Raw genomic sequence first — 23,688 nt, 5'->3', positions numbered from 1 at the left:
CCACAGATCCAAATGCAGGACTCTCAGCCTTCTCTGGCACAGTGTCTGCCTGTGTGCTGCCATGCCCCGCTATGATGACGATGAACAAACACCACCCAATCAGATGCTTTCCGTTCTTAGAGCTGCTGTGGTCATGGTATCTCTTCACAGCAACAGAACACTGACTAAGACAGCTGGATGAGCTTGTCGATAGAACACTTTTCCAACGAGCTACCTGAGAAATAAAACTTACTCTCCTGAGAATCAGGAGCTGGGAAGTGCCAGACCAGCTTCAGCTGTGTCTTAGTGCACTATGACCATGGCAACTAAAAAGAAAGGAGAGCAGTTAACTGGGGCTTGCTTACAGTTTAGAGGCTTATTGCATCACTGTCATGGCAGGGAGCATGGCAACATCCAGGGAGACACGGTGCTGGAGAAGAATGACAGTTCTATACCCGGATCCACAGGCAGAGAGAGACACTGGGCTTGGCTTGAGTATTTGAAACCTTGAAGCCTATCCCCAGTGACACACTTCTGTCAACAAGGCCACACCTACTTCAGCAAGACCACACCTACTCCAACAAGGCCACACCCACTCCAACAAGGCCACACCCACTCCAACAAGGCCACACCTACTCCAACAAGGCCACATCTACTCCAACAAGGCCACACCCACTCCAACAAGGCCACACCTACTCCAACAAGACCACATCTCTTAATCCCTGTCAAATAACACCACTCCCTAATAATCAAGTAAGCATTCAAATGTATGAGTCTATGTGGGCCATTTCTAGTCACACCACCAAAGCCTGTCTCAACAAAACAAAACAAAACATCACAAAGCAGAGTGGGCACTGAAACCAGCTGGGCGTTGTCTGAGGGGGAGAAGAGCCACTAGACAACTCAGGAAAGGAGGTAAGGGAAATGGAAGCCAAGTGACCACAACCAGCTTCATGGAAGTTTCAGAAAGAATCCCACAGGGCAGGGGTACTCCAGAAGAGGAAACATCTGCTATCATCAGCTCAAGACAGGCTGGGCATCACAGGGATCCAAGACAGTGCTTCCTCGCTGCAGTGGGGCGAGCCCCTCTTCTGCCTGCTAGAGTGCACAAGACAAAGAAAGGCAACACGTGACACCTGTGCGGGATGAGACTCAATCACTGCCAGGAGCTTTTCCCTTGAATCCTAACATTCTAAAGGTGCAAAGAAGAAAGGGGAGGGCTCAAAGTGGCCCACCAAATGGCGGCAAATGTGTGGCAATCTGGAAGAGCAAGGCAGATACAGACGCAATAAGATTTCTAAGGAGGGCAAGCCTGTAAGATGTCTCAGTGGACAAAGATGCTTGCCAACCAACCAGAGAACCTGAATTCAGTCCCTGGGACAGTATGGGAAGAGCAGAGTACTGACTCCTGTGGGCTGTCCCTCACCTTCATAGGAGAGCCATGGCATGTACCTTCACACATACACAAATAAATAATTAAAATATATGATTCTATTTTTATAGGGGGAGAACAAGGCCTGGCATGAGAACCTCCTTCAAAGACGACAAACCCTCCTGCTGGGGGCTAAGACAGGAACAAAGTTAATGACAGATGGGGGAGTCTCTAAGATGACAGACTCCACGTGCTGAGAAATAATCTAACCCAGTGTGGTTAACATGCACACACTGAGAAATAATCTAACCCAGTGTGGTTAACATGCACACACTGAGAAATAATCTAACCCAGTGTGGTTAACATGCACACACTGAGAAATAATCTAACACACTGTGGCAGATGTGCACACACTGAGAAATAATCTAACCCAGTGTGGTTAACATGCACACACTGAGAAATAATCTAACCCAGTGTGGTTAACATGCACACACTGAGAAATAATCTAACACATTGTGGCAGATGTGCACACACTGAGAAATAATCTAACACATTGTGGCAGATGTGCACACACTGAGAAATAATCTAACACACTGTGGCAGATGTGCACACACTGAGAAATAATCTAACCCAGTGTGGCTAACATGCACACACTGAGAAATAATCTAACACACTGTGGCAGATGTGCACACACTGAGAAATAATCTAACACATTGTGGCAGATGTCCACACACTGAGAAATAATCTAACCCAGTGTGGCTAACATGCACACACTGAGAAATAATCTAACACAGTGTGGCAGATGTGCACACACTGAGAAATAATCTAACACAGTGTGGCAGATGTGCACACACTGAGAAATAATCTAACACAGTGTGGCAGATGTGCACACACTGAGAAATAATCTAACACACTGTGTCACATGTCCACACACTGAGAAATAATCTAACACACTGTGTCACATGTCCACACACTGAGAAATAATCTAACACACTGTGTCACATGTCCACACACTGAGAAATAATCTAACACACTGTGTCACATGTCCACACACTGAGAAATAATCTAACACATTGTGTCACATGTCCACACACTGAGAAATAATCTAACCCAGTGTGGTTAACATGCACACACTGAGAAATAATCTAACACATTGTGGCAGATGTGCACACACTGAGAAATAATCTAACACATTGTGGCAGATGTGCACACACTGAGAAATAATCTAACACACTGTGGCAGATGTGCACACACTGAGAAATAATCTAACCCAGTGTGGCTAACATGCACACACTGAGAAATAATCTAACACACTGTGGCAGATGTGCACACACTGAGAAATAATCTAACACATTGTGGCAGATGTCCACACACTGAGAAATAATCTAACCCAGTGTGGCTAACATGCACACACTGAGAAATAATCTAACACAGTGTGGCAGATGTGCACACACTGAGAAATAATCTAACACAGTGTGGCAGATGTGCACACACTGAGAAATAATCTAACACAGTGTGGCAGATGTGCACACACTGAGAAATAATCTAACACACTGTGTCACATGTCCACACACTGAGAAATAATCTAACACACTGTGTCACATGTCCACACACTGAGAAATAATCTAACACACTGTGTCACATGTCCACACACTGAGAAATAATCTAACACACTGTGTCACATGTCCACACACTGAGAAATAATCTAACACATTGTGTCACATGTCCACACACTGAGAAATAATCTAACCCAGTGTGGTTAACATGCACACACTGAGAAATAATCTAACACATTGTGTCACATGTCCACACACTGAGAAATAATCTAACCCAGTGTGGTTAACATGCACACACTGAGAAATAATCTAACACAGTGTGGCAGATGTGCACACACTGAGAAATAATCTAACACACTGTGGCAGATGTGCACACACTGAGAAATAATCTAACACATTGTGGCAGATGTGCACACACTGAGAAATAATCTAACCCAGTGTGGTTAACATGCACACACTGAGAAATAATCTAACACACGGTGGCAGATGTCACATATTTTGCTCCTTTTCAGAGAAAAGCGAGGAAATTGTGTAAGGACTGGCTTAACCAATGGCTCCTGACCCCATTTTCGCCAGAGGAGTCCAAGAGTGCTCAATCGGCTTATTTCGACACTGCTCCCTGGAAGCTTGTTTGTTTGGTACTCTTTGATGATTAATCACAGCCCCCACCCCACGATGGGAAGTTTCACAAATGTATCAAAATAAAAGACCAGTGTTGTTATTTTAAGTTATCTAGGATATGAGGCCCACCCAGAGAAACCTCACAGTCAGGACATTTACAAAATTAACTGTCTTCCTTAGTAAATAAGAAGCGAATTCCTTCAGGTCAAAAGTTGTGAAACCCAGAATTGCCATCATACTTTTGCAACACAGAACCCTGAGAAGATGGATGGCACTAAAAATAGCCTGGGGGAGGGTGTAAAGCACAGAAGATAAACAGCCACCTTACCCAGAGCACCAAACACCGCAAATTGGCACCCACTTCTGCAGATACATTTGACAATAGGAAACAGAACCTGGCTTTTTTTTTTTTTTCTCAAATCCAGAACAGTATTTCCCTCCCAGGGATTCTCTTGGAAAATCTTGCTCATAAGCAAATGATTCCTAGGTAACTGGCCACGGTGCTGAGTGTTTCCATACGCTTCCCCACGAAGAGTCCCTCCCTAACATGCCACTCCACATTCCTGTGCCTCCCTGGCAATGTCATGGAAAGGTTTCGACAGGCTGCTGGTATTGCCGAGCTAGAGACTGCAAAGGAAATTATGCCGCTGCCTCTAGGCTTAAATTTTCCATGAAAAACTGTTCTCATTGCCACGGAGGCTTAGCCAGTGAACAAGAAAGATGATTTAATTAAGAGACAGCCATAATTAGATTTTTTTTTTCAGTACACTCTTTCAACATAAAAGTTACATTACAGCAGAGCTTCATTTTACTGCATGGCTTATTTTCATCAGAGCATTCCAGAACACACAGAAATGGTGACTTAAACTCAAAGGAACAGAAGAAAAGGAATATTAGAGTAAGAACACCCATCGTCAAATAAGCTTTGAAATGTGGTGTAAGCGGGGAGATATGCTTGAAAAAACTGAGGAAGCAAGAAGAGCCATAAACACATGGGCACAGGAAGAATAAACCTCACTTGTGATGACACCTGAGGTGAGGAAAGACAGAGCTAGCCTGGTCAACTGACAGACAGTGGAGGAAAGACAGAGCTAGCCTGGTCAACTGACAGACAGTGGAGGAAAGACAGAGCTAGCCTGGTCAACTGACAGACAGCAGAGGAAAGACAGAGCTAGCCTGGTCAACTGACAGACAGCGGAAGACATAGGAGGATAACAAAAAAAGTAACAGTGGTAACTCACACAGTGGGTGGAAGAGAGTGCTTCAAACCTAAGAACCAACTCAGAACCTGAAGACATGGCTGCTTGTCATTTCCTCGGACATGCCAAGAATAAGGTAACAGCCAAGAATAAAGCTTGGGACTTCCTATAAACACCTCAGGTAGAAACTAAAACATCAGGGGCTGAGGAGACAGCTCAGTGGGTAATGGACCTGGGTTCAGATCTCCAGTGCTCATGTGAAGTTGGCTGTGGCAGGGCATACCTATAACGCCAGTACTTACGTATGTAAATACTGAGAGCTGCCGGCCAGCTGGTCAGCTGAGTGAGAGAGGGAGTGACCTGGGCCAGAGCAGGCCTCGGACAGTGAACTCCACCAGAGCAGGAGCAGATCCAGACGAGGGTCATTAGGGAAGCAGGACTGGGCCAGCAACCTAGGCCAGTGTGGGCCTGAGGTGGTGATCTCCATGGGAGCAGGAGCAGATCCAGACAAGGAACATTTGTGGACCAGGACTGAGCCAGCAACCTGGGCCAGAGCAGACCTGAGACAGCGAACTCCACAGGAGCAGGTACAGAAAAGAACCACTGAGCAAGTGAGCCAGAGCCAGAGACCACTGTGGGCCTGGACCTTCAAGGGAATAGACCCCTGTGAGTCTGGGTGTGAGTCTGGGACCTCTGAGGGAGTAGTTCTGAGCACAGACCTCTGTGGGTCCAGGCGTCAGTCTGGGATGTCAAAGGGAGTAGTCAGGAACCAGAAACCTCTGTGGGTCCCAGGGAGAGTCTGGGACCTCTGAGGAAGTGGGCCTGAGCCAGGCCCTCCACAGGTCTGGGTGCCTGTGAGCCTGGGACCTCCAAGGGAGTAAATCAAAACCAGAAACCTTTACAGGACCAACCCCAAGCCAGGGACCTCTGCAGTAATGGATCCAGATCAGGAACATTTACAGAAACAGGTATAAGCCAACAATCTAGGCTAGAGCAGGCCTGAGACAGCAAACTCCAAGGGAGTGGAGCAAAACCCGGGAATGCTAAGCAATCTCCAGGAATAAGAAGTGAGCAACAGGGTAACTAGAACTGTGGCAATGACTGTACCCCAAGGAACAACCATCTGAGCCTTGGATTCACTGGCACCTAGAAGATTAATCAACAGAATCACAGACAGCCACAACCACACCTATCAGAGGAAAACATGAGTAAAAAAAGGTAAGAACACACACTACACCACAAAGAGCAACACGACACCAGTAAAACCTAAAGACCCTACAACAGCAAGACTTGAACAACCAAATATAGATAAAGTGAAGAAAATGACCTTAAAAAATAACTTCAGGAGAATGTTTGGAACTCTTAAAGAGGAAATGAGAAATTCCCTCAAAGAAATGGAGGGAAAGACAAACAAAAATTGGAAGCCATCAGCAAATCCCTTAAGAAAACCAAGAAAATTCAATCAAACATATGAAAGAAACTATTTAGGACTTGAAAGCTGAAATAGAGACAATAAAGAAAACACAAGCCGAGGGGATTATAGAAACAGAAATCATGAGAAAACAAACAGGAACCACAAACGCAAGAATGAACAGCAGAATACAAGAGATGGAAGAGAGAATCTCAAATACTGAAGATACAATAGATGAAATATTGAAAAGAAAACATGAAATGTATGAAAAGCTTAACCCAAAATATCCAGGAAATATGGGACACCATGAAAAGGCCAAACCTAAGAATAATAGGTATAGAAGAAGGAGAAGTTCAACTCAAAAGCACAAAAAATATATTTAACAAAATCATAGAAAACCACTTTCCCAACCTAAAGAAAGATATGCCTATGAAGATACAAGAAGCTTACAGAACACTAAACAGACTGGATCAAAAAAAAAAGTCTCCTTGAAACATAATAATCAAAATACTATGTCTGATGCAGGGTTGGTGAAGATCTTCTCCCATTCAGTAGGTTGCCTTTTTGTCTTAATGACTGTGTCCTTTGTATTGCAAAAGCTTCTCAATTTCAGGAGGTCCCATTTATTCATTGTTGCTCTTATTGTCTATGCTACTGGGGTTATATGTAGGAAGTGGTCTCCTGTGCCCATGTGTTGCAGACAACTTCCCACTTTCTCTTCTATCAGGTTCAGTGTGGTCAGATTTATATTGAGGTCTTTAATCCATTTAGACTTGAGTTTTGTGCATGGTGATTGATATGGATCTATTTTCATTCTTCTACAGGTTGACATCCAGTTACGCCAGCACTATTTGTTAAAGATGCTTTCTTTCTTCCATTGTATAATTTTAGCTCCTTTGTTGAAAATCAGGCAGTCATAGATTTGTGGGTTAATATCCGGGTCTTCGATTCAATTCCATCTATGCCCCAAATACAAGGGCACTCTCATATGTAAAAGAAACATGTCTAAAGCTTAAATCATACATTAAACCCCACACACTAATAGTGGGAAACTTCAACACTCCACTCTCACCACTGGACAGGTAAGTCAGACAAAAAATTAACAGAGAAATAAGGGAAATACAGATGTTGTGACTCAAATGGATTTAACAGACATCTATAAAATATTCCATCCAATCAGAAAAGAATATAACTTCTTCTCAGCACCTCAAGGAACCTTCTCAAAAATTGACCATATACTCAGTAACAAAACAAACCTCAACAAACACAAAAAATTGGGATAATCCTGTGTATCTTATCAGATTACCATGGCTTAAAATGAGAATTCAACAGCAATACTAATTCCATAAAGTCCACAAACACATGGGAATTAAACAATGCTCACCTGAATCATCAATGGGTAAAGGAAGAAATATAGGGAGAAATTAAAGACTTTCTAAAATTCAATGAAAATAATCACATAACATATCCAAATTTATGGGACATAAAGCAGTGATAAGAGGAACGTTCATAGCACTAAATGCCTACATAAAGAAGCTGGAAAAATCCCACACTAGTGAATTAACAGAATGTTTGAAAACTTTAAAACAAAAATAAGCAAACTCACCCAAGAGAACTAGAGGGCAGGAAATATTCAAATTGAGAGCTGAAATCAACAAAATAGAAACAAAGAAAATAATACAAAGAATCAATGAGACAAAGAGTTGGTTCTTCGAGAAAATCAACAAAATAGACAAACCTTTATCCAAACTAACCAAAAGGCAGAGACAGAATATCCAAATTAACAAAATCAGAAATGAAAAGGGGGAAATAACAGACATGGAGGAAATACAGACAATCATCAGGTCATATTTCAAAAACCTGTACTCCACAAAATTGGAAAATTTAAAGGAAATGGACAACTTTCTGGATAAATATCACTTACCAAAATTAAATCAAGACCAGATGAGCAAATTAAACAGACCTATAACTACTGAAGAAATAGAAACAGTCATCAAAAGTCTCCCACAAAAAAAAAAAAAATCCCAGGTCCAGATGGTTTCAGCTCAGAATTCTACAAGATTTTCAGAGGAAAACTAATACGAATACTCCTCAAATTATTAGAAATAATATTGCCAAACGCTTTTTGTGAGGCTACAATTACCCTGATACCCAAACCACATAAAGACATTACTAAGAAAGAGAATTACAGACCAATTTCACTCATGAACATTGATGCAAATATACTAAATAAAATACTAGCAAATCGAATCCAAGAACACATCAGAATCATCATCCATCATGAGCAAGTCAGCTTCATCCCAGAGATGCAGGGATGGTTCAACATACAAAAATCTGTCAATGTAACCCACTATATAAACAAACTGAAAAATAAAAACCAAATGATCAGCCGGGCGGTTGTGGCGCACGCCTTTAATCCCAGCACTCGGGAGGAAGAGGCAGGCGAATCCCTGGGAGTTCGAGGCCAGCCTGGTCTACAAGAGCTAGTTCCAGGACAGGCACCAAAGCTACAGAGAAACCCTGTCTCAAAAAAACAAACAAACAAACAAACAAACAAACAAACAAACAAATGATCATCTCATTAGATGCCGAAAAAGCTTTTGACAAAATACAACATCCCTTCATGATAAAGGTCTTGGAGAGAGCAGGAATACAAGGAACATACCTAAACATAATAAAGGCAATATACAACAAGCCAACAACCAACATCAAAATAAATGGAGAGAAACTCCCAGAGATTCCACTGAAATCAGGAACAAGAACAAGGTTGTCCACTCTCTCCATATCTATTCAATACAGTTCTTGAGGTCTTAGCTAGAGCAATAAGACACTAAAAGAGATCAAGGGATTCAAATGGGAAAAGAAGAAGTTAAACTCTGACTATATGCTGATGATATGATAGCTTACATAAGCGACCCCAAAAATTCTATCAAGGAACTTCTACAACTCATAAACACTTTCAGCAATGTAGCAGTATACAAGATTAACTCAGAAAAATCAGTAGTCCTCCTGTACACAGATGATAAAATCACTGAGAAAGAAATCAGAGAAAAATCACCCTTCACAATAGACACAAATAGCATAAAATATCTCAGAGTAACTCTAACCAAACAAGTGGAAAACTTGTATGACAAGAACTTTAAATCTTCGAAGAAAGAAATTGAAAAAGACACCAAAAAGTGGAAAGATCTCCTGGCTCTTGGGTAGGTAGAATTAACATAGTAAAAACGGTAATCTTACAAAAAGCAATCTACAGATTCAGTGCAATACCCATCAAAATCCTAGCAAAATTCTCATAGACCTCAAAAGAATGGTACTCAACTTCATATGGAAAAGCAAAAAACTTAGGATAGCCAAAACAATATTGTACAATAAAAGAACTTCTGGAGATATCACAATCCCTGACTTCAAACTACTACAGAGCTACAGTACTGAAAACAGCCTGGTATTGGCATAAGAACAGACTGGAGGACCAATGGAACCGAATCGTGAACCCAGATATTAATCCACACACCTTCGAACACATGATTTTTGACAAAGAAGCAAAAAATATCAAATGAAAAAAAGAAAACATATGTAACAAATGGTGCTGGCATAACTGGATATCAACATGTAGAAGAATGAAGATAGACCCATATCTATCACCATGCACAAAACTCAGGTGCTAATGGATCAAAGACCTCAACATAAAGCCAGCTACACTGAATCTCATAGAAGAGAAAATGGGAAGTACACTTGAACACACTGGCATGGGGAACCACTTCCTAAATATAACCCCAGCAGCACAGACACTGAGAGAAACAATTAATAAATGGGACCTCCTGAAACTGAAAAGCTTCTGTAAAGCAAAGGACATGGTCAACAAGACAAAATGGCAGCCTATAGAATGGAAAAAAAATCTTTACTAACCCCACATCAGACAGAAGTCTGATCTCCAAAATATACAAAGAACTCAAGAGCCGGGCGGGGGTGGCGCACGCCTTTAATCCCAGCACTCGGGAGGCAGAGGCAGGCGGATCTCTGTGAGTTCGAGACCAGCCTGGTCTACAAGAGCTAGTTCCAGGACAGGCTCCAAAACCACAGAGAAACCCTGTCTCGAAAAACCAAAAAAAAAAAAAAACCAAAAAAAAAAAAAACAACAAAGAACTCAAGAAATTGATCATCAAAAGAACAAATAATCCAATTTTAAAAATAGAATACAGACCTAAACAGAAAACTCTCAACAGAGGAATCTAAAATGGCTGAAAGACACTTCAGAAAATTCTCAGGCCGGGCGATGGTGGCGCACGCCTTTAATCCCAGCACTCGGGAGGCAGAGGCAGGCGGATCTCTGTGAGTTCGAGACCAGCCTGGTCTACAGAGCTAGTTCCAGGACAGGCTCCAAAGCCACAGAGAAACCCTGTCCCAAAAAACCAAAAAAAAAAAAAATGCTCAACATCCTTAGCCATCAGAGAAATGCAAATAAAAACAACTGAGATTCCATCTTACACCTGTAAGAATGGCCAAGATCAAAAACACTGATGACAACTTATGCTGGAGAGGTTGTGGGGAAAAGGGAACACTCCTGCATTGCTGGTGGGAATGCAAGCTAGTACAGCTGCTTTGGATGTCAGTGTGGCAATTTTTCAGAAAATTAGGAAACAACCTTTCTCAAAACCCAGTAATACCACTTTTGGGTATATATTCAAAGGATGCTCAATCATGCCACAAAGACATGTGCTCAACTATGTTCATAGCATCTTTGTTTGTCATAGCCAGAACCTGGAAACAACCTAAATGCCCCTCGACTGAAGAATGGATAAGGAAAATGTGGTACATTTACACAATGGAGTACTACACAGCAGAAAACAAAGACATCTTGAATTTTGCAAGCAAATGGATTGAGCTAAAAAAAAAACACAACATCATTTTGAGTAAGGTAACCCAGACCCAGAAAGACAATTATCACATGTACTCACTCATGTTTTTAAACATAAAGCAAAGAAAACCAGCCTACAAATCATAATCCCAGAGAACCTAGACAACAATGAGGAGATTAAAAGAGACATACATAGATCTAATCTACATGGAAAGTAGAAAAAGGCAAGATCTCCTGAGTAAATTGGGAGCATGGGGACCTTGGAAGAGAGTTGAAGAAGAGGGGAGAGGCAGGGATGGGAGCAGAGAAAAATGTAGAGCTCAATAAAAATCAATAAAAAAAGAAAGAAAAAGAAATAGACAGGACACCCATCATCAACTCTGGGCTCCCTACTCATACATGGGCATGCACACACATCCATGTGCACACATAAATAAGTACATGAAATCAATAAAAAGTAAAAATTTCTATTATTAAGATATCAGAAAGCTTGCATGATTCCCCTATTAAAACAACTCAGCCTTTTCTGTGTGATGTATGTGTCTGTCTGTTTCTCTGTGTGTGCATATACATGTGCAGGTGTCCCATGTCTACATGCGTATGGAGTCTTAGTGGTAAATGTTGGGTATCTTGTCACATTTTTTTTTAGTTTAGGGGCTACTGAGCTAGATCAGCAGTTAAGAGCACTCGCTCTTGCATAAGACCCAGGTTCAATTCTTAGCACCCACATGAAGGCTCCCAACCATCTGTAATAACTCCAGTTGCAAGGGATCTACCTCTGGCCTCTACAATACATACACACAGGCAAAACACTCATACACATAAAGAAATATAACCTTTTAAAAACTTAGTTTTATCTAGCCCATTGACATATTGAAGTCTCCTGCCTAGTTCACTATCTTGGCAACAGGTCACAAAATATGTCGGCATGCCCCCTCGAAAAAAGAGAAAGTATCTGTGCTGTGGCCTTCACCTGCAAGAAAGTCTGAGACAGAAAGTCGGAGCTCAGAAAACCTCCTGTGTACATCAAAATGTTATCAGGATAAATTTTCTAGCAGCATTTGCCCTCCCCCCCTTAATAGAAACTCTTACATGGGAGTTTAAACCAGGGTGGCAGTCACGTTATCCACAAGGAGATGTTCTTATGGAGATAGCTTTGAAGACTCCCAGGCGATGCCAGCATATCATTAAGACTAGACAGTGATCACAGAGCAGCCAACTGGGGGTCTCCATGGAAACCAGCAAAAATACATTTTCAAATGCACAGTGACTGTTTTGGATCAATGACTCTTTATATAAGTTTAGAATGCTGTGAATGGCGCATCAATGACTTCTTTGTTGGGCAATCTCAGTTTAGGCTGTGAGAAGCCTTGTTCTTATGGATGCTGCATTCGGAGCAACAGTGTAGCAGGCAGTAAATCCACACCACAAACCAGCAAACACAATCGTAAACTCACAGCCAGGAAACCACTGATCAACTTTGTGAAAGGACTGAACCAGCGTTTGACAGAGCCAAGGACCTGCCCAGGGCTGGCTCTCACCAGTCTAGAGCTGTCGGGTGGCATTCAATGCCCTCAATAAGGTAGAAATTAGTGTTGTGCTTATTCACTGAAAAGGACACAATTCGTACACCTGAGACTAGGTGAAAATTAAGTCTTTATTTAGGTCTCTATTGTCCTCCACAAGGCTGTTTGCTATTCCCGTGTGTATCAGTTCATTCAATGTGCTCTGAACCAGCAAGAGCTCATATTGTAGTACCTTCCAGTTTTACAATGTTTCCTTCGTATGAAGAGCATACTATCCAAAGAGCAACGTGAGGGAACTGCCTTCTAAGAGTGAATTCTGACTATCTGAGTTAAGGACAAAAGTCCCAATAAACCCCTGACACCAAACTCTTCCACAAGAGAAGGTTAGACCAAGTGACAGGGACAGAAGAAAGTCCCACTGTGGAGTGATATATTCCAGTAAGTTCTTATAAACCTGGCAAATGTTTTATTGAGTAGATATCATGATTCTCAACACTAGCAGTTCCCTGTACAGAGCTATGTCAGATGTAAAGGCTTCAGCGAGGTGGTTACTGCAATCCTGCCAGCTCTGAGCTGTCTTTAGATGCCCTGCAGTCCAGACTGTGCTTTATGGGGGAAAGACCTGAGGGTTTCAGGGGGACACCACTGTAGTAGGCTCCTGTATTTACGGTGGCACTGTTTTGGGAGGAGGAACATCAATAGGGGAAATTGGCTACATGTGCAGGTTTTGAGGTTTAGATCCTAGCCCCACTTCCTCTCCAATAACTGCTTCCTGTTCCATGGAGAAATGGAAATTTGCTGCCATGTCTTCCCCATCATGAAGGCCTGTGTTCTCCCAAACTGTAAGCCAAAATAAACCCTTCCTGCCTTACCATGTTCTGTTGAGTATTTGATCACAGCAATGAGCAAAGTAACCAATATTGGTATCTTGTCCATCATAGCTGCTATGACTAATGACCAGAGACTGGGGTGCTTATAGATGGCATAACTGTACTTCTTACTCTTCTGAGGACTGTCCAGTGTAGATCAGGATGCTGGTGGGTTCTGTGTCCTGGGAGAGCTGCTTCCTTCTTCTGTGTTCTCACAGTGCATGGGCAAAGCAGCTCCACGGAACATTTTATTTTGAGACAGGATCCCACTCTGTAGCCCTGGATGGCCTGAAACTGGTCACATAGACCAGGCTGGCCTCAAACTCAGAGATCTGCCTGCCTCTGTCTCCTGGGTGCAAGGATTAAAGATATGAGTCACCATGACTGACTGGTGCCCCTTTAATAAGGCCACTGATGTCACTCAGAAGGACTCTGCCTTCATAATCTTACCATGTGCTAAAGTTATACCTATGAACATCACCTTAGAGATTAGGATTTCAAACTATGAATTTTAGGGTGGGGCACACACATTTCATATCATAGATGAGAAGTTCGATGAATAGTGGGAAGAGTCAAGGAGTGAGCACTCTTCTCCCCCTCCCTCCCTCCCCAACCCTGGAATTCCACACCCCTGTCCCACACCTCTCAAGATGGAGACTAAAGTTCTGTCTGCCTCCTTCTCATCTACCACCATCTCTGCCAAGGCTCGTGGGTAAAAGGCTTTCTGGTTTCTCCAGGACAGCCCCACCCTCCAGGTTCTTCCACAAACTATTGATACCAGTCTTCCCCACTTCCCCTCATTCTCTGGCTTCCATCATTCTTACACCCAAGTCCTTCTTCTAGAAAACACATCTCATCATGAGATCAGGCTATCACCCTCTTGACCACAGCTCACAGCCTGGTACTTCTTCAGGGAGTTAGGAGCCATCTTCTTTCCTACTTTGCCCTTGACTGCTTCCCCAAAGGCTGCCAATGTCCTCGCTCTATTTTTTTCAACCTGTTCTCTTAACAGCGCTTCTCACAGCCCTTCCTGGCCTTCCTTCCACCCTCTGCTGTCACTAGGGACCTGACCATTATGGTTCCTAGCACCTGCACGTCTCCCAAGCTAAGTGCCTGCCTGCGTTCTTCTATTCCTCTCTTTCCTCTCCCAGTGACCGCTTCCAGTCCTGCACTGTTTGATGCAGGATCTAAGTTCTCACCCACTTCTCCAGGTTTCCAACCCGAAGCAGCTCTAGTTAGATGCTTGGCTGCAATGTGCATCTGTCTAGAAGAGCTCACCAGCTTTACTCCCTGCAGTCTCGTTGTTGCCCTCTGTCTGTCATGCCATGAATGCTACAAACCTTGGCAGCATCCAGGCTTCTCTGGATCCATCGTTATTGGTGTTTTACAACTATCATCACCCACGCCATCTGTTCTAACATGGTCTAGTCCTTATTTCATCATGTCCCGTAGCAATCATATGATAGATGGATTAAAATTTACTTTCTTTCAAATTTTCAGGCAGATCTGACTCCCAACGTTTTTATTCCTGCCACTGAAGTTTTGGTTTACCTCTGGTCTGAATGCTGGAAGCTCAGTTCCTTCTAGGATCTGTTTCTACATTAACATGCCCAAGCATTGTTTACCATCCAGCAGCTGGTCCAGAGTCCACAATGGGCTCTACAGAGCAGCTTCTTTGCACTGCCATCTGACTTTCCCCAAGTTTCCTATGCCTCCGCCGACTCCTCCTCTAACCAACTCACAGTCGCCCACCTGCTCATCCTGCCTTGCTGCTCCTGCAGCTCATCCTGCCTTGCTGCTCCTGCAGCTCCTCCTGCCTTACTGCTCCTGCAGCTCCTCCTGCCTTGCTGCTCCTGCAGCTCCTCCTGCCTTGCTGCTCCTGCAGCTCCTCCTGCCTTGCTGCTCCTGCAGCTCCTCCTGCCTTACTGCTCCTGCAGCTCCTCCTGCCTTACTGCTCCTGCAGCTCATCTTGCCTGGCTCCTGCTCCTTTCTTCAACCTTGCCTGGGAAACCATGACTCTCAGGGTCTTTCAGCCACTCCTTTGCTAGCCAGATTGGCATCATTGCCCAACTCACCCTTATCTATTCTGCGTTATAACAGGCCTTGGACATGCACTGAACACAGCTAATGCATTCCTCCTTCCTTGTGTCTGTCACTCTCCAAAGACTTCCCTAAAGAAATGTTTAGTAATGGTAGAATCACGTACAACAGGGGTCTGTTGAAAGAGAAGCTATAGCCTTCATATCATATCACATCTTCACGTTACATCTAAAATCTTTCAGGATTGCTAACTGCTTCAGGCTGGTAGTAAAATAGAATAAGAAAGAATTTCAGAGCCAAATGAGGCGCACGCACACCAAGGCTACAGCAAGCACTGCAGGGACGGTCTCTCCCCGTGCTGATGGCCTCCCACGGCTCTGGGAAGCAGAGCATGAGAGCTGCATCACGAACTGACTGACGCCCAAGCAGCTGGCCACAGGCTGGATTATTTGAGGCGGGAGCCCCACCCAAAGTCAGGGTCATCTGATGTCGGAAGATTCATAGGCCATGTTGTAGTGCCAGCCCACAGAGAAGGACATGGAAAAAGGAAGGTTTTACTCTAATGTCTGCTTGCCCCCACTCTCACATTTCCTTCACTGGTGTTAGAACGTAATTCTTTGGGATTACAACATGGACTGAAAACTGGCAGCTGTCTAGTCCTCCCTGGGACTCCAGCACCTGACGGGAACTGCTAAGACATCTGATTGCGGACTGAACAACGGCCATCCTTTCCTAAAGGAGCCAGCTATGGTTCAACGACTCAGACCACATCCTTACTGATATATAGATAAATATTAGTTCATTCTACCAGTTCTGTTCCTTACAGAGCCCTGACTAATACAGTCTGAGTCCTGCATATATGAAATGTAATTCCACCAAAAAACAAACCAACATCAACAACCAGAAGGCCAGTGAAATATTCCATGGGTAAAGGCACGGCCATCAAACCTGATGACCTCAGTCAATCCCAAGACTCAAATGGTGGAAGGGAAGAATCGACTCCCACACGTTGTCCTCTGGCCTCCACATGTGCATATGTGTGCTCATACACAGATATAAGAATCACAGGCGTTAAAAAATATCACCTATAATCCCAGCAATGGGAAGGCAGAGGCAGGCAGAATTCTGTGAGTTCGAGGCTAGCCACCTGGTCTACAGAGCTAATTCTAGGACAGCCAGGGCTACACAGAGAAACCCTGTTTCAAAAAACAAACAAACAAAAACAAGACAAAGAAACAAAAATATCATATCTGATATTGAAGGTTTGATGGAGGAAGGTCATTGGCTAATAAAGGAACTGCCTTGGCCCATTTTATTGGTTAGAACATAGGTAGGTGGAGTAAACAGAATAGAACGCTGGGAGGAAGAGGAAGTGAGCTCAGACTCCACAGCTCTCCTCTCTGGAGCAGATGCCTCAGAGAGACGCCATGCCCCAGCTCCGACCCAGGATGAACTTAGGCTAGAATCTTCCCGGTAAGACCGGTGCTCACAGATTATTAGAGATGGGTTGATCGGGATATCAGAATTAGCCAGTAAGGGCTAGAGCTAAAGGGCCAAGCAGTGATTAAAAGAATACAGTGTCCGCGTAATTATTTCAGGGCATAAGCTAGCCGAGCAGGCGGCTGGGGTGTTGGGGATGCAGCCCCGCCGCTCCATATTACTACAAAGGTTGGCCAAAAGGCCATGGCTTAGGAGATCATAGGGTTGAAAAATTATTATTATTTGGTTTTTCAAACTCACTCTGTAGATAATTCTGCCCTCAAAAGCTGGAATCTCTGTGAGTTCAAGGCCAGCTAGATTCTACAGGGCCAAGTTCCAGGACAGCTAAGACTACACAAAGAAACTCTATCTTGAAAAACAACATCAAAACAAAAGAGTTTAGTTCAACAGTAAAGCTCCTGTCTGTATGTTTAAGACTCTGGGATCAATCCCTAGATAAACAAAATAAAAACAAGCCAAACAAACAATACCTTAAACTGAATCAGAAGATCTATCAGCAAAAGTATTTCCCAAGGGCCATTAAAAGGACAGACTTGGTTTTATAAGCCGCAGCTGGCTGATGACAATGGCGTTAGCTCCTGGGGAGCCCAGTGTTACACAAAGCTGGCTTTGAAAGGTGCTGCTGCCACTGGGGATGCCTTGCCTTTCCTGGATCATCATCACTAAAAACTCACTCCAACCTCGGCTGCTTCTTTCCAACGACTGAGGACCCAAGCAGTTTGAACTGAAAAGCATGAGATAAGGCACTACCCAAACTGGGAAGAATTCTCACACAGGTTTAAATCTGCTGGAAAGACCCACTAAGAGTGGCAACTCAGGCTGTGCCCTCCTTACACACCCACACGTCACTGTCACATGGTTCTCTTGAATCCATTCACGTTTTCTGGTTCAGTCCTTTGTACTCCCAGTGAGAAAAGAGCTCAGACTTTGCCCGTGCATTAGATTTCACATGCTCAGTTTACTCAGAGAAGAGACTTTTCTCTTTCCAAAGGTTGCTAAGCACTATAATGCTTTCTGGATCTTAAAGTATTTCTCAGATTCCAAGAGAGGAAAATGATAATCATGACAGAAACATTACTGAAGCCAGGCATGGTGCTGATACCCTTAATCCTAACACTCAAGAGCAGAGGCAGGATGTTCTGTGAGTGTGAGGCCAGCCTGTTTACACAAGGAGTTCCAGACCACCAGTTAGGGTTATACAACGAGACCCTGTCTCAAGAAGAAAACAGAGATAGAGATAGAGATAGAGATAGAGATAGAGATAGAGATAGAGAGAGAGAGAGAGAGAGAGAGAGAGAGAGAGAGAGAGAGAGAGAGAGAGGAGAAAGAAAGGAAGAAAGCAAGCATGCAAGTAATTGCTGATATGACAACCTCTTGAACAATGATTGAGAAAGAATACTATTTTAGAGCCAGGAACAAGGCCTCTCAACCTGGGTCTACAAGTTTTTTGAGGAATCCAAATTCTCCTCTAGCACCACAGGGCCATCCTTTTGGGTCACTTTCTGAAAACACTGGCGGTCACGATGACATAACCAGGCAATGCTGTCTCACCAAGTACAGTTGTGGTATGTTACAAACGCCAGTGCATTTAGACATGCAGCTGGTCCAGGAGATGGGTATACTTGGCCGCTAAGAACACAGATATAACATGTGATAGAAAAGTTGTGTGATGGGGGTGGGTAACAGATGTACTGAAGAGGGAGAGAAAGAGAGAGCTTATCTGAAGCTGCCAAGAACCTTAATGGTTCACCTAATCTAATCCTCTACACTTAAGGATTGGCATCAAACCACAAGAATAAGTTTAAAAAAAAAATGCCTTTCTCCCAGAATTGGGGGAAAAGTTATAAACTTCCTTTCAAGTTGTGAAAAAAAAAAAAAGCAAAGGAAATTCTCAGAGACCAGTGGTCAAACAGGCGAAACTATACACAGATAAACTCCATCACATCGTAAAAGCCAGAATGAATGCCATGTTCTACAGCCCGTAAGGAAGGTTTTGCGAGCCACAAAACCTAGCATCGAAATGAAAGCTGTGGCTTTTTTTAAAATGTGATGACTTTTAAATAGTTTTTTAAAGATTTGTTTATTTTATGCACATCGATGTTTCGCCTGTACACATGACTGTGTGAAAGTGTCAGATTCCCTAGAATTGGAGTTACAGGTGGTTATAAGCTGTCATGTGGGTGCTGGGAATTGAACCCAGGTCCTCTGGAAGAGCAGCCAGTTCTCTTAACCACTGAGCCAGCTCTCTAGTCCCAATGTGATGATTTTTAGTAAGCAAATTTAGTAAGTTACTATGTGATTATGCAACCATTACTACAATGTGACTCTAGGTCATTTCCATCCCACAAACCACAACTTCTTTAAACCTATATAGGTTTCTGCTCCATGAAAAACCTTCAATATACTCTGTCTGTATAATTTTGCGTTTTTCTGACATTTTACACAAAAGGAATAATATATGTATTACTTTGTGACTATGTTTTTCCACTTAGCAGAATGCTTCTAAGAGTCATCTGTATTATAGCATATATTAATAGCTCATTTCTTGCTACTGTTTAATAGCATTCTACCACATGCATCGATATCTTGTTTATCCATCCACTAAGAAACTCACATCTACATTCTTTACGTGTTTTGGTTTTATTATTAATGTGACCATAAACACCAAAGTATAGGGTTTTTGATGGGTGTGCATTTTCATTCCTCGTGAGCATTTTTTGGGCATAGAGGTCCTGCATGGTTGTCAGTTTGCCTGATGGAAAGCACTGAGATGTTTTTCAAAGAGCCTGAATAAATGTCTATGAGGATTCTGGCTCTGCCTCATTCTCAGAGTCAGCTCCTAGTAGCCCTGATGCAAGGTGTGTCTCTTCTGGAGACTATGCAGCTGGATCTTGCCTTTTAAAAATACAATCTGACAACCTCTGCCCTTTTTAAAGATTCATTTATGCAAAATTCAAGAAGTCCTTGTTTTTTACTGCTGAGTAATACTCTAATATGTATATATTCCATACTTTCTTCATCCATTCTTCCGTTGAAGGGCATCTAGGTTGTTTCCAGGTTCTGGCTATTACAAACAATGCTGCCATGAACATAGTTGAGCATATACTTTTGTTGTATGATAGGGCCTCTCTTGGGTATATTCCCAAGAGTGGTATTGCTGGATCCAGGGGTAGGTTGATTCCGAATTAACTGAGAAACCGAAACACTGCTTTCCAGAGTGGTTTGAATTTTGCATACAAATGAATGGAAATAGAAAACACTATCCTGAGTGAGGTAAGCCAGACCCAAAAAGAGGAACATGGGATGTACTCACTCATATTTGGTTTCTAGTCATAAATAAAGGACATTGAGCTTATAATGCATGTTCCTAGAGAAGCTAAATAAGAAGGTGAACCCAAAGACAAACACATAGGCATCCTCATGAATATTAACCTTCATCAGGCGATGAAAGGAGACAGAGACAGAGGAGCATGGGACAGAAATCTCAAGGTCCAAATCAGGAGCAGAAGGAGACGGAGCACGAGCAAGGAACTCAGGACCGTGAGGGGTGCACCCACACACTGAGACAATGGGGATGTTCTATCGGGAACTCACCAAGGCCAGCTGGCCTGGGTCTGAAAAAGCATGGGATAAATCCGGACTAGCTGAACATAGAGGACAATGAGGAATACTGAGAACTCAAGAACAATCGCAGTGGGTTTTTGATCCTACTGCACGTACTGGCTTTGGGGGAGCCTAGGCAGTTTGGATGCTCACCTTAGGAGACCTGGATAGAGGTGGGCGGTCCTTGGGCTTCCCACAGGTCAGGGAACCCTGATTGCTCTTCGAGCAGATGAGGGAGGATGACTTGATCGGGGGAGGGGGAGGAAAATGGGAGGCGGTTGCGGGGAGGAGGCAGAAATCCTTAATAAATAAATACATTTTAAAAAAAGATTCATTTATTTTTATTCTTTGTGTTTGAGTGCTTTGCCTGCAAGTATGTTTAAGCACCACATTCATTCATGGTGTCCACAAAGGCCAGAAGAGGGTGTCAGATCCCCTGGAACTGCACTTACAGGTGGTTGCGAGCCACCATGTGGATGCTGGGAATCAAACCTGTGTCCTCGCAAGAGTAGTCAGAGTTCCCAACCTCTGAGCCATCTTTCCATCCCTTTAAAAGGGACATTTAGTCTATTAATATTTAATGTAACTATTGATATTGCCACTAGCATCACATCTCTCAGTCTTTATTTATTTGGGAATGTCTTTATTTCTCCCATATCTGATGGACAGTTTTGCTATGTATTAAGTCCCTGGTTGCATATGTCTTTTTTTCCTTTAGCAGGTTGAATGTGGCCTCCTCTTGCTGCCTCTGGCCTCCAGGTTTTTGTTTGGAGGCTTGTTTGCTATTTTTCATTAATTGCACTGATTTCTTCCATGTGTGCTGAATGCTTTTTCCTCGATATGTTTAACATATTCTATTTGTCTTTTAACAGTCTGATTATAATTTGTTTAGGTAACATGCTGTTTTTGTTTGTTTTCAGGACTTACTGAATTTTTATGTCTTCCATAAGATCTGGAAGTTTCATCCATTATTCACCTAAATACTTTTCTGTCTCTGATTCTTCCTCTCCCAAGACGGTTTTTATATATAAGCTGATGTGTGTGATGTCTCACAGGTCTCTGGAGTGCTGCTTACACTTTCCAATTAATTTTTTTCTTTGTAGTAAATGTTTTCTTCTCTCTTTCACAGTTCGCTTTTTCTATCGTCCCAATCTGCTGAGTCCCTCTATAGAAATCTCATTGCAGTTTATGTTCAACCGGTTATTCCCTAATTCCCTGTGACTAACACTCCAAATTCATGGCTCTTCCCTCTGATCTCACACGGCTGTAGTCCCACCCTGAGTGTCCTGAAGGAGCCACTTTGCAATGTTCTGAGCTAACTCTACATCTGAAGCAGATAAGCCAGTTCCCACTGACTTTTCCCATAGGCCATAATTTGCTTCTCTAAATGTCTTTAATTTTTTGGGTGAATGCTGTGCTTTCTAGGTAATATGTGGTAGCAACTCTAAGCTCTGACATTTCCCACATCTTATTACTGCAGTTGCTTGTTCTGCTTGTTCAGTGATCTTCCTAAAACAAGTGTGAAATCTGCCTCGCCAAAAGGTGCAGCGCTGATGTTCTCACTAATGTTGTTATTCTTCACGCTAGTGTAACTGGTGTCCTGGCCAGGACCAGAAAGAGGCTTTTGTTCAAATATCATGAGCCAGAAGATCTTGTCTCTGCTTCTACGCAGCAGGAGAGGATGTTTGAACCTCAGGCAGTTTTCCTGTCTGCCTTGGCTTGTACCTTCCTCTGACTCTTTTAGCCAGGGATGTGTGGGTGTGTCTGAGTCTGTTCCGCCTCTGGTGTGTTCCTAGACACAGAAGCATTGGGTGTGAGACGTATGGTGGGCTCCAGAGCTCACAAAGCTCCTACAGAGGTCAGCAGCAAGACCTCTGTCCACAGCACTCCAGTGAGGCCTATAAACTCAAGACAGTGGAACTACTAGCTTCTCCTGTTCACTTCTGACCAAAATGGCCACCCAAATGAACAATGCCCCAAACAGAGCGTGTGACCTCTAGAAGGAGGGACGCTAATTTTCATGGCTCCCCATCACACTGGCGGAGCGGGGCAGCGGCAGGCAAGGACACTGTGAATTCACTCCGTCCCTACCAAGAACAAACACTTCTGCTTTTGGAGCATGAAAATGGAGACTTTGGACAATGTTATCCCAGCTTTCAGCTTGTTTTCGAGACTCTGTCAACTTCCTCCCTCTCTCGTGCTTAAGATCTCAGGCAGCCTCCCCATTCTACCAAGAACAACAAATACTGTTAAAGGCAGGCCATGTATGTAGGTGACATCTCCACTGTGCAATCTCATTTCCAGAGAAAACAAAAGCAACAGAAAAAATACAGATGGCTGAAGACAGGGGCTCCAATAACTAACTTATCTTAGTTCGATGGAGGTCCTAAGCCCCTAAGAACTGTCTACGTTCTTCAGACAGGAGGGGAAAGAGAGCGTTTCTGTTGCCATGGTGCTTCACACAGTCGCCTTCTTCTCTGGAGCCTTCCCAGCCCACCCGCCTCTCCCTTAGTCAGTCAGCCCTGGTCACTGTGATACACAAAAGCTCCTCTTGTAACAATCCTAGTCTTGAAGGCTCCTGAAGTCTCTCCTTCTGGCCATCTGTCGGCTTTCCTCAACCACCTTTTAGGAATGTGGTGAGGTGAGCGGTCTCAGAAATTATCACCAGGTACAAGTCACTAAAAACGGTTTCCTAAAGATCCCCCTTGACACAACCCACGCTGAGAAGGCTGGCCACACAGGCTTCTGAGGTAGACTTTCCCAGCCCCTCTCTCTTACCTTAGCAAAGAAAATCCAGGCTGCGCACTGCCCTGGGGCCAGAACGCTTTTCAGCTTTACTGTGCTGAGCATGAGAAAGAATCCTAAAACTCCGCTGAAAGGAGAAAACACCCTGTTAGTGAGGCAGCCTTCCTTCAGCTACAGCCAGTCACTCTGGCTATCTACCTCCACCCTCGAGCCAGACCCTCCCCCCCCTCCCCAGGGGCTGTGACTACAGCTCGCGCCCATCAATGTCTACTTTCTGAGCATGTCACAACCTCCATCACAGCTGTGTCTTCTAGTACCCCGATGAAAACAAGTTTAGAGACCGGAACCTCTACTTGCCTAAACAGAGATGAGAGTATTTCACTGGCAGTTGAGAGAGGCTCAGAAACCT

General features: G+C 43.4%; 1 protein-coding gene across 3 annotated transcripts in view; it reads right to left on the bottom strand.

Annotated features, from left to right (window-relative positions):
• Window positions 1–23,688, bottom strand: part of Slc35d4 (solute carrier family 35 member D4) — a 144,550-nt gene that overhangs the window by 52,463 nt on the left and 68,399 nt on the right. For all 3 annotated transcript variants that reach the window (XR_012910331.1, XR_012910330.1, XM_075969289.1), the window contains one exon: window positions 23,313–23,406. Coding sequence is in view for 1 of the 3 variants with exons in the window: in XM_075969289.1 (XP_075825404.1) it covers window positions 23,313–23,406 (94 nt within the window). In the remaining 2 variants the exon portion in view is untranslated. The remainder of the gene's footprint in view (window positions 1–23,312; window positions 23,407–23,688) is intronic.

Source organism: Microtus pennsylvanicus, chromosome 4 (genome assembly GCF_037038515.1).
Source record: "Microtus pennsylvanicus isolate mMicPen1 chromosome 4, mMicPen1.hap1, whole genome shotgun sequence".
NCBI classification, from domain to species: Eukaryota; Metazoa; Chordata; class Mammalia; order Rodentia; family Cricetidae; genus Microtus; species Microtus pennsylvanicus.
The sequence above is the reverse complement of the archived record's forward strand: the minus strand, read 5'-3'. Positions and strand labels throughout refer to the sequence as shown.